The sequence below is a fragment of the Myotis myotis genome, unplaced genomic scaffold, assembly GCF_014108235.1.
Source record: "Myotis myotis isolate mMyoMyo1 unplaced genomic scaffold, mMyoMyo1.p scaffold_m19_p_10, whole genome shotgun sequence".
Lineage (NCBI taxonomy): Eukaryota > Metazoa > Chordata > Mammalia > Chiroptera > Vespertilionidae > Myotis > Myotis myotis.
This window is the reverse complement of record NW_023416314.1, coordinates 53,128,836-53,143,431: the sequence shown is the minus strand read 5'-3', so window position 1 is coordinate 53,143,431 and position 14,596 is coordinate 53,128,836. Positions and strand designations below refer to the sequence as shown.

Below are 14,596 nucleotides of genomic sequence, written 5' to 3'. Positions count from 1 at the left end.
CTACATGCACTCAAATTAAAAACAACCCCAAAATCTAAACAAGTCTTAGTCTTGTTTTGCAGAGGCATGGATTGGCAATTCTAAAATGCTTTCAATATGCTAGGACTGAGCAAATAAGTGGAAACTTGTGTATGTTTGTTCCCCGCCACGTCCCGCGTGGTTCAGGGTTCAGGATCTGGAAGAGGAGCCACACACAAATGAAAGAGAAGAGACAAGAGATAATTTGGAAATACTGGGGGGCCAGGCAGGCAATTCCAACTCAAGGGGAAGGACTTCCACCAGTGCCCAGGCCTCGCCAGCCTTTTATTCACTTTGGTTAAGCATAAAACCCTTAGGCAGGAAATTGCAATAACAGACTATCTTAAAAGGTCAGTAAATATTAGGAGGATTTACTCTGAGACTATTTGATCAAGAAATAGCTTAAGCCCCCATTATCAGGACTAGACAATCAGTGCATAACTCAGGCCCTTGCCATGGGTTCAAGGGTCACCAGCATTCTGAGATCGTTGTTTGCACTTCTCTGTTAGTGAAGATAATGGGCAGTCTCCTGCAGAAACTTGTGGGAAATGGGAGCCAGGTTTTGTATGAAATACAGAAAAATAAAAACTTAAAATGTATTGGAATTGAAGGTGTTGTATTAAAATTTAAGAGGATAGTGTGAACTCATGAGTTGTAATATAGATTGACAGTGAAATATACAAAATGAATATAAATGTGTATAGTGTGTCTATATATGTGTGTGGAAGTATGTGTGTATATATGTATATATTCATAATATAAATAAATAAAAATGTATTTAAAATTTTTAAAAAATTCCCAGTTCTATTATCTGACTAGGACTTGCTTTACAGCAAGGACAATTCCATAGCAAGTAGTCAATTTAGTGTCCAGCTCCTGGTCTATACTATCAATCTCCACTGAAAAACTAACAAACAACAGTACTCCTCAGAAAAAATGGCTGATTAAAGAGGTGGGACAGAGAAGGAACAAGATGAACCTTGAACGTCTTCTGCTAAAAAATAAGAAAGTCCTCAAAGAATGATGGGAACATATCAGAAGGCCACAAAAACCTGTTTGAGGAAACTCCCACTAGCCAAGAATGGAAATAAATACAGGCAGTTCTCGGGTTACGTCGGACTCAACGTACGTCATTTCATGGTTATGTCACCATCTCCCACTCATTTATAAAGAAAAAAAAAAAGTTCTGTCATTTCGACGTATGTACATATGTGCTTTATGTTTCTTATTATTTATTTACCACAAGTAAAGGTCAGGAATTGTTATCTTTCTTTTATTTTTTTTTTACTGTTTCACTTCATTACTGCTGTGTATGTGCTCCATGTAGTGACGTAGGTGCTTATGTAGGTGGGTTCTGACTTATGGTGAAAGTCACATTACATCACGCCATAAGGATGGATCTGAGGACCTACTGTCATAGGAAGGGTGCAGGCTTACTGAATAAAACAGGAATCCATGAGTCTACAGTGAACAGGTAGAGAAGAGGAAAAGGGTAGCTTTTCCTTACAATACGAAGCAAAAAAATAAATGTAGAAGGAATGATGATTAGAAAATAACCATTTGTCAACAGTCAAGTAACAACTGATGCTGACCAGAATCATCAGAGGATGCAACTTGTAGATAAGTCTCAAAGTATATCCTTAAAAATACATTTTTAAAAACAAACAACAAACAGATCACTCATTTTTTATTAGTGGAAATGTAAATTAGTGTAATTCTTTCAATATTCTTTACAAAGTATATCAGTAGTTTTAAAAATATTCTCTTGACCCTGATAATGCTACACTGACAATCTACTTTATAAAATAGCCCTAAACACATTAAAAGCTGTATATGAAAATGTGTTGAAAGCAGCACTTTTTAAAATAACAATAAAAGCCGAAACCAGTTTGGCTCAGTGGATAGAGCGTTGGCCTGTGTGCCGGGAGCCGGTCCATCCTTGCTGTTTCAAGGGACCTGGCATATATGGCATACTGTTCTTAAAATGTTTGCTTACCTTCTTGGCACTATGTGTTTTAACCAAGGTCTCCTCTCAGAGAAAGGTTGTTTCCCCAGGTAGGGATTTTTCCCTGAAGTCAGGGAGGGGATAAAACGCCTTAACTAAGTGCCAGGCGGGTAGTTAATCACTTTAACTACAAACAATCACGCTTAAGCTACATAATCTTTACTCCCTGGAATGGAGATAAGAAACGCCCTAACCTTTGTAATAGAGATTGATAGGATTGAATCAACTGGTATAAATACAGATGTAACAAGACAGCAACAGACAGAACTAAGAACACAGAACTAAGAAGACAGAACCTACACAGAACCTAGAGACAGAAGAACTTCGCTGGAGAGAACATGGCAAAAGATCCTGGACTGAACCTGACTACAGAAATTGGCAAGAGAACCTGACTAGAACCTGGTGACTGAACCTGGCTGGAGAACCTGCACAGAACCTGGCTGGAGAACCTAGCGAGGGAACATGGCTACAGAACCTGGCTGGAGAACCTGGAGAATCTAGCAAGAGAACATGGACACAGAACCTGGCTGGAGAACCTAGCGAGGGAACATGGCTACAGAACCTGGCTGGAGAACCTGGACAGAACCTGGCTGGAGAACCTAGCGAGGGAACATGACTACAGAACCTGGCTGGAGAATCTGGAGAACCTAGCAAGAGAACATGGACACAGAACCTGGCTGGAGATCCTAAGCAGAACCTCTCTGGAGATCCAGACCAGAACTTGGCTGGAGATCCTGGCTGGAGATCCTGGTTAGGCTGCTGATCAACTGAACACTGTCTCTGTGTCCTTCCTTCTTCGCCAACTCCGTCCACACCTTTGGGGACCCCTGGACCCGCTGGGGTTGGACCCCAGCACCTGTGGACTGAAAGGTCCCAGGTTCAATTCTGGTCAAGGGCATGTGCCTTGGTTGCAGGCACATCCCCAGTGGGGGGTGTGCAGGAGGCGGCTGATCGATGTTTCTCTCTCATCGATGTTTCTAACTATCTCTCTCCCTTCCTCTCTGTAAAAAATCAATAAAATATATATTTTTTAAAATAAAATAAAATAACAATAAAAGACTGAAGATAACCTGAATGTCTAATCCTGAGAAAATAATTAAGCACCCATAGATATGAAATTAATGCTTACAAATTGTATTTGGAAAGACTTATGATGTAGAATGATGTGTTTTTTTAAAGCTGACTTAAGATTCTGGCAATATCATGGGTTTTACAAGATATTTTTAAAATTATAAATTAAAAGGTAAAGTAGTAACTTTACAGTTAAAACACCTGGTAGACTTCACCTTCACCAAATAATCTAAGTTAATATTGCCAGTTAAGGGAATAATGAGGACCATATGCCTTCTGATAAAATGTCCTTAGTTAGTATCACTTCAGCTATATTCTTATCAAAAGTAGGAATCATAAGGAAACAGTCCCTCAGACTGATGGATGGTCTACAAAATAGCTGGTCTATACTCTTTTGAAATATCAATGCCATGAGACACAATGACTCACAAACTATTTCAGACTAACAGAGACTAGAAAGACATTACAACTACATTCACTGCATTTTCTTGGGTTTTCTTTTGCTATAAAAGACAATATTGGGAAAATTGACAAAAATCTCAATCAAGTCTACCTGATTAAAGGGGTAGGGAACCTTTTTGCTGCCAAGAGCCATTTGGATATTTATAACATCACTAGAGGCCCGGTGCACATGCACTCGGGGAGTCCCTCAGCCCGGCCTGTGCCCTCTCGAAGTCTGGGACCCCTCAGGGGATGACCACATGCTGGCTTAGGCCCGCTTCCCAGGGGATTGGGCCTAAACTGGCAGTCAGACATCCCTCTGGCAGCATGGGAGCTCTTAGGGGATGTCCACTTGCCAGCGGGGAGCAGGCCTAAACTGCAGTCAGATATCCTTAGCGCTGTTGAGGAGGCAGTAGAGGCTTCCACCACTGTACTGGCAGCCAGAAGCCTGGCTTGTGGCTGAGCAGAGCTCCCCCTGTGGGAGTGTACTGACCACCAGGGGTAGCTCCTGCATTGAGCGTCTGCCTCCTGGTGGTCAGTGTGTGTCATAGTGACCAGTCATTTCCAGTCATTCTGCTGGTAGGGTCAATTTTCATATTACCCTTTTATTATATAGGATAGAGGCCTGGTGCATGGGTGGGGGCCGGCTGGTTTGCCCTGAAGGGTGTCCCGGATCAGGGTGGGAGTCCCGCTGGGGTACTTGGCCAGCCTGGGTGAGGGGCTGAGGGCTGTTTTCAGGCTGGCCACATCCCCTTCAGGGAAGGAGAGTCCTGCTGGGGTGCCTGGCCAGCCTGGGTGAGGGACTGATGGCTGTTTGCAGGTTGGCCACAGCTCCTTCAGGGTAGGGGTTCCCCTGGGGTGCCTGGCCAGCCTGGGTGAGGGGTTGATGGCTGTTTGCAGGCTGGCCACAGCCCCTTCAGTGTGGGAGTCCCCACTGGTGTGCCTGGCCAGCCTGGGTGAGGGGCTGAGGGCCATTTTTAGGCTGGCCACACCCCCTTCAGGGTGGGGGGTCCTGCTGGGGTGCCTAGCCATCCTGGGTGAGGAGCTGATGGCTGTTTGCAGGCTGGCCAAGCCCCCCAGTGGGGACCCTCACCCCATGAGCGTGTGGCCATCCTGGGTGAGGGGCTGATGGCTATTTGCAGGCTGGCTACGGCCCCCAGCCACCCAAGCTCTCAGTGGAGGCTTGCTGGAAGCAGGTATCTGGGATTTATTTATCTTCTATAATTGAAACTTTGTTGCCTTGAGCCGAGGCCATAGCCGGGCAGCACAGGCAGGAAGCTTGGCTTCCTCCATCACTGGGGAAACCAAGCCTCCTGCTGCTCCAGCTCTGTGGCTGCCAGCCGCCATCTTGGTTGGGTTAATTTGCATATAGTCACTCTGATTGGCTGGTGGCCGTGACTTGGGGTGTAGCAGAGGTGCAGTCAATTTGCATGTTTCTCTTTTATTAGATTAGATTCTCAGGCCATACAAATTATCAACATAAAAATTTGCCTGCTGCCCTGACTGGTTTGGCTCAGTGGATAGAGCTTCAGCCTGTGGACTGAAGGGTCCCAGATTTGATTCCGGTCAAGAGCATGAACCTTGGTTGCGGGCACATCCCCAGTGGGGGGTGTGCAGGAAGCAGCTGGTCAATGTTTCTAACTCTCTATCCCTCTCCCTTCCTCTCTGTAAAAAATCAATAAAATGTATATATATTTTTAAAAATTTGCCTTTATCAAACATTTAATTAACTCATCATTAGTGCCTTGGCAGGGCCAGACCAAATGGTCTCTGGGCCATATATAGCCCACAGGCCAGACATTCCCCACCCCTGGATTAGAGTACTGTGGGGTGGAGGGGGAAAATTGATAATGTTATTTGATTATTTAAGATAAATCCTATTTTGCAAGAAATACACATTTGAGAATTAAGGTTAAAGCAATATCATATGCAACTCTACTCTCAAAAATAACTATATGTTATATAGAGATACACATACACACAGATTTAAAATAGAGGAAAAAAGAGAGTTAGAGAAGTAAATGTAAAATAAGAAATCTTGGAAGTTTTGAAATCCTGGGCCATCCCCCTCACCAACCTCTGGAAAGGCAGCTTCCAGATCAGAAGCCCTGTAGATTTCTGGTATCTGACGGATTTCTCCAAGTGCAATGGTCCAGAGCTTGTAGCGATGGGGCTTCTTCACCCCACGGGTAGAGGGAGCGCTTTTCCTGGCAGCTTAGTGGCCAGCTGTGTGCGTGCGCTTTCCCAACCGTGATTTGCAAGCTGTCCGTTAGGTTCGGGCCATTTTCTTTCACTCCACGCAGAAGTTTTACACCGCTTTTCAGTCCGTAGCGCTGCTCCTGCTGCCCAAGGAGACCCGCTCTCCAGGAGCTAAGTGCACGGATCGCCCCAACGAATAACGAAACCAATTTTTTCTTCCTAAAACATTTAATGAGATGTATTAGCTATTGCACAGATTCTGCCTTGGAGTCCCCTACCCCCACCCCAAAAATGAGGGCAATTTAATATCTAGAACCATTTTAAGCAACATATCTACACTGGTCCCTTAGACTTCTTTACCTTGAGTTATTTTATCTGCTGTTTGGACTACAGTTAGTGATAAATATGCTTGGAAAGCTGTCTTAGATGGGAAACACCAATGAGGGCTACAGATTCCTGATTTAACGGTGAAATCTGGTTGAAAGCTATCCCTTTAAGCTGTTAACAAAATGTGAGCACCTCGGGGAAGGAATTCCCCGCTCTGAGCTGTGGTTCTATGTGTGAGGACAACAATGCAGCCCATACACAGTTCAAAGACCTGGTTCACAGTGACACCTGTATGTCAGGAAGAGGCACAGGGGCCTTACAGTGCATCTCCCCAGAGTCCCAAGCTACCACATAGGGATCTAAAGAGACAGTTCTTCTCTGACACAACATCAGAAAAAGCCATACACCACACAAACACCACACTCAGATTCCCCCCAGCACTGATCCTGAGAACTCTCAAATATCATCCACTGGCAAAGATCCCGGAACTCCCAGAGTCAATTCCAAAACACAGGGCTAAACTTGGCTTTGGCATCCCCCTTACCTTATCCAACATACAATCAGTCCCATTAAAATGCATGCTCCAATAAAGCCAACAGCAATCCAAGTATCAGTAGTCCCCCAGGTAATTCCCATCTCAGATCCTGCAGAAAGAGGAGACAAACGTTAAAAGGAAACCTATGTGCAGGGGCCAAAGTGACCACACAACCACTACTAAGATATCTGTGGTCATGTGCCATTTCCCTACCACAGATATAACCACCAATCATCTGCCACACTTCTTGTTATTCCTATCACATACATCAAATAGTGTGTTTAGCACCTGCCAGAAATACACGGCAATATGGACACCACCTACCACATATGTATGCCGTACACATGTTCAAGCTTCCACACTACATCATCTTACATCACTATACACTGCTATATATCGAATATCTGTGTCCCCCCAAAATTCACATGTTGAAATCCTAATACCCAATGCGATGGTTTTAGGAGGTGGGGCTTTTGGGATATCATTAGGTCATGAGGGAGGAGCCCTCGTGAATAATTAGTGCCCTTATATAAGAGGCCCTAGAGAGATTCCCTTATCCCTACCACCATGTGAGGCTACAAGAAAGCTGTGACCCAGAAGAAAGCCCTCACCCAGCCATGATGTCACACGGATCTCAGACTTCCAGCCTCCATAACTGTGAGAAATAAAGCTGTTGAGTATAAGCCACCCAGTCTGTTGCAATTTATTATTGCGGCCACAAGTCACCAACACAAATCTCTTTTATAGGGTGTCCCAAAGTTCACACTAGATTTGCAATTCAATTGCAAATCTTGCGTGAATGTTGGGACACCTTATACTATACTAGAGGCCCAGCAGGCACAAAATTGTGCAGGTAGCTCGCTTCCACTTGCCTCAGCTGTCCGTACCGCTCATCACCGCTAGTCGCTCACCCCAGCCTCTCCCTAAACCCCGACCCTGGAGAGAGAGCCGCAGCTCATTTGGTCGTGAAAGGGTTACAGCGTGACGGCCATGGGCCTTTTATATGAGAGATTATACACACAAAGCATATTTCAATTCCATATTTCCCATGTCCCACACATACTTTACACACACCACACTCATACACATCCCTGGCCCTTGCTTCCAAAAACAATTACTCTCTCCATCCAGGACACCCGAGGCCCCATCTGGCAAAACCAGTCAGACACTGCCTCCCTAACCCCTCTCAGCTCTAGGCAGATGCATTTGACCTGCAAGGTCATCTCCACTCAGGACCAGAACCATGACCATGGAAACCAAGATATGAGCTCAATTAACCCTACCCCACCAGCAGGGGTCGGGGGGAGATTCTGTAGTGAGCTGTATTGTCTTAAGCTCAGGATCTAGTGTGCCTGGGGAAAGGCCTTGCCATGTGCAGGACTCCCTACAATGGACTCCCCAGCTTGCCGTACAGAACTATTGACTTGACTTCTACCAGCCAACAGTTTGCAGTGGCCCTGGAGCCTGGCCAGAAGAGTTGCTGGTAGGGTTGGGTCTCTTGCCCCTGATAGTCCCTTATCCTCAGGGGGCATGGACAGGATCCTATCCCCTTTCTCCTAGTAGCTGACAAGCTTCCCATTCTAGGTCATACAGACCATCCAGCTCCTTGAGCTGCCATAAGTTACCAGCAACGCTGAGGGCGCTTGTCACCACTCTCCACCTATTAGGCAATCCACCCTGACTTAGGGACCTAGTCTGGACTGCTGACTCTGGGGCTGAAGTAGGACAAACTGAGCTTTCTCTCCTTCCCCATTGGCCCCCACCTTGGCCTAGACCAGTGATGGCGAACCTTTTGAGTTCAGCGTGCCAGCATTTTGAAAAACCCTCACTTAACTCTGGTGCTGTGTCACATATAGAAATTTTTTGATGTTTGCAACCATAGTAAAACAAAGATTTATATTTTTGATATTTATTTTATATATTTAAATGCCATTTAACAAAGAAAAATCAACCAAAAAAATGAGTTCGCATGTCAACTCTGACACGCATGTCAACTCTGACATGCATGTCATAGGTTCGCCATCACTGGCCTAGACTAACTGGGAACCAGAGTGTTACGTTATACACCCTCAAGGTGAAGAGTAAGAGAAATGTTTAGAGGATGCTTACCTATCCGAGACGTGGGGAAGTTGGACCTGCAGGAGGTGGGCAAGGATATGTGTCTTATCACACATTGGCAGGAGACCAAATTGTGTTCCAGCCTCAAATGGCTGGTTTTATTAAATGTGCCGTCCTCATTCTTGATAGCTGGACCATTGGTGATGCCTTCAGAAATCTCCTGGCCCTGGGGATTCTCGTGGTTCCATATATACCATGTTATGTTAATGTCCTTTGGGTAGAACCCACTTGCCTCACACAAAATATATTTGTCGCCATCATCTTTCACCGTGGCTTGTTCTTGAAACAAGGTGCACTTTGGGGAAGCTGCCAGGGAAGAGAAGTCATGATTTGAGGGTAGGTTGGGACTAGCTTATTATCAGTTCAAAGCCTGACCCATAGCAAGCCTTCAGGAAGGGTGAGTGAGGCAAATGAGATTCTGCTTAGCCTAAGTAATCTGGGGATGCTGATCCCAGGGCGAGTGTGACGCTGATAGACCATGACCCTGACTCTCACAGCCATTGTGTAAAGCAGAGTTTCTTAAGCCACTTGGTGTCATAGACACCTTTCTTTGAGAATTGGAGGAGAGCTCTGGAACACTGTTGTGGTAGAAACTGCTGTCCATTCTTTAATGACACATCCAAGTTAAAGCTACTTCTCCCAACCTCCACTTCAGCTGGTGAACTCAGGGTCTACTAGTTCAGATAGAATCAGAGGTAGTGAGAGCAAACTCAAGGAAATACCCTTAAGGAACAAGGCTATCTTAAAGAAAAGTACTATGGCCTTCTCTCCCTCTCCCCTTCTTCCTTCCTGGAGAACACCTGGAAGACCATGTCATGGTTCTAGATGGAGAAGCCATTTCCAAACACAAGGTGAAAGCTACATGTTCAGGATGCCAAAGTGGATAGATAAAAGGACTCTGGGTCCCACATGAGAGAGCAGATAGAAAATTCAAAATAACTATGATTAAAATGCTAAGGACACTAATGAAAAAAGCAGACAACATGCAAGCACAGATGGATAATGTGAGCAGAGAAATGGACATTGTCTAAGAAAGAATCAAAAGGGAATGCTAGAAACCAAAAACACTATAAAAGAAATGAGGAATGCCTTACCCGGTTTGGCTCAGTGGACAGAGCATCGGCCTGCGGACTGAAGGGTCCCAGGTTCTATTCCTGTCAAGGGCATGTACCTTGGTTGCGGGCACATCCCTAGTTGGGGGTGTGCAGGAGGCAGCTGATCGATGTTTTTCTCTCTCATCAATGCTTTTAACTCTCTATCCCTCTCCCTTCCTCTCTGTAAAAAATCAATAAAATATATATATTTTAAAATTTTTGAAAAAAAGAAAAGAAATGAGGAATGTGTTTGATAGGATCATCAATAGACTTAACACTGCCAAGGAGGGAATCAGCTAGCTTAAATATGTCCATATAAACTTCCCAAACTAAAATGCAAAGAGCAAAAAGAATTTGGGGGTGGAGGGGAGGGGGGGGGGGAGAAGGAACCAGAAGGGAAAGAAATATCCAAAAACTGGACAGTTGCAAAAGTTGTAACATACATGTAATAGGAATACAAAAACAAGTAAAGAGAAGGAAGCAGAAGAAATTGTTTAAAATATAATAGCTGAGAATTTTCCAAAATTAATGACAGACATCAAAGCACAGACCTAGGAAGCTTAGAGAACACCAAGTAGGAAAACACTATATCATATTGAAAATGCAGAAATATATATATATATTTTATATATAATACACAAATATATTATATATACATATATATGATCAAAAGACAAAGAGAAAATCTTCTAGAAAAGAAACCTGAAAGGAAAAAATAACTTACTCATACGCGAATGAGGATAAGAATGACATTGGACTTCTTAAATGCAAGAGAGAAGAGAGGGACATGCAATATTTTAAGAGTCGAAAGAAAATAACCCACCTACTTGGATCCTATATTCAGAAAAATTATCATTCAAAAGTGAATTATAAATACTTTCTCAAACAAAACTGAGGGAATATGTCACCAACAGACCTGCCTTGCAAAATATTAAAAAGTCTTCAGAGAGAAGGAAAAGGATATGGGTCAGAAACTAGAATCAGAGAAGACATAAATGAAGGTAAATTAAAACCTTGTCTTATGCTTAATTGATCTAATACATAATTGTTGGTTTAAAATAATAGCAACAATACATTGGGTGATTATAGCATATTGATATGTGAATGACAGCATGTTATGAGATGGGAGGGGAGAATTGGAAATATTCTGTTATAAAATATCTGTACTACTGATGACAATGATGCAGTACAGTGTTCTTTCAAAATTGACTTAGATTAGTTGTAAAAATACATTGGAATCACTAACAAATTTTTTAAGAAATATAACTGAGCCGGGCTGGTGTTCTAAATGGCTAGAGCATTGGTCCATGCACCAAAGCGTCACAGGTCCTATTTCCAGCCAATGAATGGCAGGTACCTGGGTTATAGGTTCAGCCCCTGGCCCCAGTCTGAGTACATGGGAGAGGCAACCAACCAATGTCTTCCTCACATGGGTGTCTCTCTCTGCCTCTCTCTCACACCTTCCCCTCTCCATCCCTTCCACTTTCTAAAAAAACAAAAAAAAATCTATGGAAAAAATATCCTCAGGTGAGGATTAACAACAATAACAAAAAGTGAAGGGATTTATATATCATACTAATGCTAATCTAAAGGAAACTGGAATAGCTCTATGAATTTCAAAGTAGCCTTTAGAACAAGAAAAGTTATCAGGGAGGCCTAACTGGTTTGGCTCAGTGGATAGAGCGTCGGCCTGTAGACTCAAGGGTCCCAGGTTCGATTCCAGTCAAGGACATGTACCTTGGTTGTGGGCACATCCTCAGTGGGGAGTGTGCAGGAGGCAGCTGATTGATGTTTCTCTCTCATCAATGTTTCTAACTCTCTGTCCCTCTCTCTTCCCCTCTGTAAACAATTAATAAAATATATTTAAAAAAAGAAAAGTTATCAAGGATATTAGGTCAAAACTAAGGCTATCTGAATAAACTATGGACATTTATTAATAAAAATGTATCAATATTGGTTCATTAATTATAACAAATATACCATACTGATGCAAGAGGTTAATCATAGAGAAAGCGGTATGTGCATAGGCAGGAGTCATAAAGAAACTACTATATTTGCAATTTTTTCTGTAATCTAAAACTGTTCTAAAAAATAAAGTCTATTAATTTTTTAAAAATCTTTTTAGGCTTTCTGTCAGTTGTGGAGGAAATGAATGCTAATACACTTTCCCATCCCCCTAGTCCAGTGGTCAGCAAACTTATTAGTCAACAGAGCCAAATATCAACAGTACAACAATTGAAATTTCTTTTGAGAGCCAAAATGTTTAAACTTAAACTATATAGATAGGTACATTGTTATTAACTTAATTAGGGTATTCCTAAGCTGGCCTTTGCTAAAAAACGTCCTCAATCTGATTGAGGTACTTTCGCTGAGGTCCACCCCTTCCAACTCCCCCATCCACACTCGTCTTGTATACTTGTTTGGTCTATCTCCTTTTGTTCATCCTCTCTATATGTCCAAACCATCTCAACATACCTTTCTCAGTCCTCGACACTACATCTTCTTTCACTCCACAACGTTCCCTAAAATTAACTTAATAAACTTTACTTAAAGTTTTAAGTCAACTTCGCACTGTACGTGCACGCCTGCATGGGGTATTTTGTGGAAGAGCCACACTGAAGGGGCCAAAGAGCTGCATGTGGCTAGCGAGCCACAGTTTGTCGACCACTGCCCTAATCAATATGTACAAAACATTCCAAGTCTTAAGTACAATTTTGAAGAGCTCTAGACATTGCCGCCCCCCCCCCAAATTCATATGTTGAAGCCCTAACCCCATTCCCCTGTCACTGTATTTGGAGATAGGGTCTTTTTTTAAACTGGGGACGCTTTGGTCCACAGGCCCACGCTCTATCCACTGAGCCAAACCAGCTAGGGCTGGAGAGGTACTGTTACATCTATTTAGAGAAAAGGATCCTGAGGTTCAGCATGATTAATAACTCTAAGTTGTCCAGACGTAAACCCGTGTCTATCCAACTCCAAGGCCCATGCCCAAACTTCTGCTCTACTTGGCCTGGCCACATCTCTACCCCCGGCTCCAACACCATGGGTACCACATGACACTCACCCAAAACCTTTAGAACGACTGTTCCCTGGGCCTTCTCGGGGGTGACCACCACCTCACATCGGTACTCTCCTGCGTCCCTCAGCTGGACTCCAGGAAGGTGCAGTGAGGCGTCCCCCTTCTCTAGCGACTTTGAAGACACGCTGGCTCCGGGTCTGAATGCCTCTTGATGATGGTTTCCATGCATTTCAAACACCATGCGCTCTGTTTCATGCGCCTCATGCTTGTGATACCAGGTAACACCCATACCCTTGATGTTCAGGGGTGTGGAACCAGGGACCTTGCAGAAGATGGTGACATTGTCATTCATAAACACAGTCTGATTCTTGCCTTCCATCTCCAATATCAAATCTGTGGAAAGAAGAAAATTCAGTTATGGGAGAACCTTGGAAAAAAACTTAGGCCTTGTACTCTCAGACACTTTACCATGTAATTAAAAACAAATTCTTTGCCCAGTAGGGGGCGTGCAGGAGGCAGCCTATCGATGAGCCTCTCGTCATTAATATTTCTCTCCCTTCCTCTCTGAAATCAATAAAAAAGATATATCTTTTTTAAAAGAGCTTACTATGTAGCAGGCACTCTACCTGACCCTTTATAAAAAACAAAACACAGCCAAAACCGGTTTGGCTCAGTGGATAGAGGGTCGGCCTGCGGACTGAAAGGTCCCAGGTTCGATTCCCGTCAAGGGCATGTACCTGGGTTGCGGGCACATCCCCAGTAGGAGATGTGCAGGAGGCAGCTGATCGATGTTTCTCTCTCATCGATGTTTCTAACTCTCTATCTCTCTCCCTTCCTCTCTGTGAAAAATCAATAAAATATATTTTAAAAAACAACAACACAAAAACAAATTCCTTTGGGGGGACGAGGGCGGGGGGTGGGGGGGGGTATCTCAGGTACAGAGGCCCTTAGTTCATGGTCCCTCCTTAATCCGCATAAGATCCTCCAACTTTGTTCTTCCTTTCGATATTGTTTTGATTATTCTGGTGTCTTGCAATTTCTTAGAAATTTTCAAATCCGTTTAATTGATTCCTACAATTCCACAAAGGAAAGCTTAGAGTTGGGGACTGTTAAGGTACAGGTGGCCGAGGACGTCAGGCGGGGCCCCCGAAGGACCAGGAGGAGTCTGCCTAGGGACACCCCCCACCACCACCACCCTACCCCACTCCCCGCCACCTTACCTGCGGCGGGCACCCAGCACCACAGAACCAGGAGCAGCCACAGAAAGCCACGCGGGAAGCCCGCCGCCGCCGCCGAATCCGCGACAGCCATGCCTGCCGGGGACCCGCGCGCCCCGCCTGGGTCCGCCTGGAGCCGTCGCCGAGTTTCCGTCTGGAAAGGGGAGTCCTCGGTCGGAAAGCGCAGTCCGCAAAACCGCCTCTTGGGGCCACTTGCTTGGTACTAGATGGCCTCTCTGCCCCTTCTAACCCCCCTGCCCCTTCTTCAGCCCGATTTACCGTAAGGCGACTGGGCGCGCCACTGCCCCGGGCTGCCTCGGTTCTCAACCCCGGAAGCGCCCGGTCCCCGCGGAGCGATCCCACACACACACACCTGCAGCCTCGGAAGCGCTGGCGTCCCCGCGAGCGACCCTGCTCCACCTGCAGCCTCAAGCAGTCAGCCTCGAATTTCCCGCGGCCCCGCTATTCCAGAACCTTCATTGAGTGCTGGAGGCGGGAGGGGCGGGGCGGCCTCGGCAGCCTCCAGTCAGGAGGCTCCCAGCGAGCGTCAGG

The 14,596-nt window shown here is 44.7% G+C and overlaps 1 protein-coding gene across 4 annotated transcripts in view; it reads right to left on the bottom strand.

Annotated features, from left to right (window-relative positions):
- Positions 1 to 14,596, bottom strand: part of NCR3LG1 (natural killer cell cytotoxicity receptor 3 ligand 1) — a 47,359-nt gene that overhangs the window by 6,384 nt on the left and 26,379 nt on the right. For 3 of the 4 annotated variants that reach the window (XR_004970442.1, XM_036325561.1, XM_036325560.1), the window contains exons 1-4: positions 12,873 to 13,221; positions 8,706 to 9,020; positions 6,606 to 6,705; positions 5,613 to 5,953 (exon numbers count right to left, since the gene is read on the bottom strand). Coding sequence is in view for 3 of the 4 variants with exons in the window: in XM_036325561.1 (XP_036181454.1) it covers positions 5,635 to 5,953; positions 6,606 to 6,705; positions 8,706 to 9,020; positions 12,873 to 13,206 (1,068 nt within the window). In the remaining variant the exon portion in view is untranslated. Of the gene's footprint in view, positions 1 to 5,612; positions 5,954 to 6,605; positions 6,706 to 8,705; positions 9,021 to 12,872; positions 13,222 to 14,596 lie in introns of those variants that run through there. The other variant, XM_036325562.1, reaches the window with a different exon arrangement.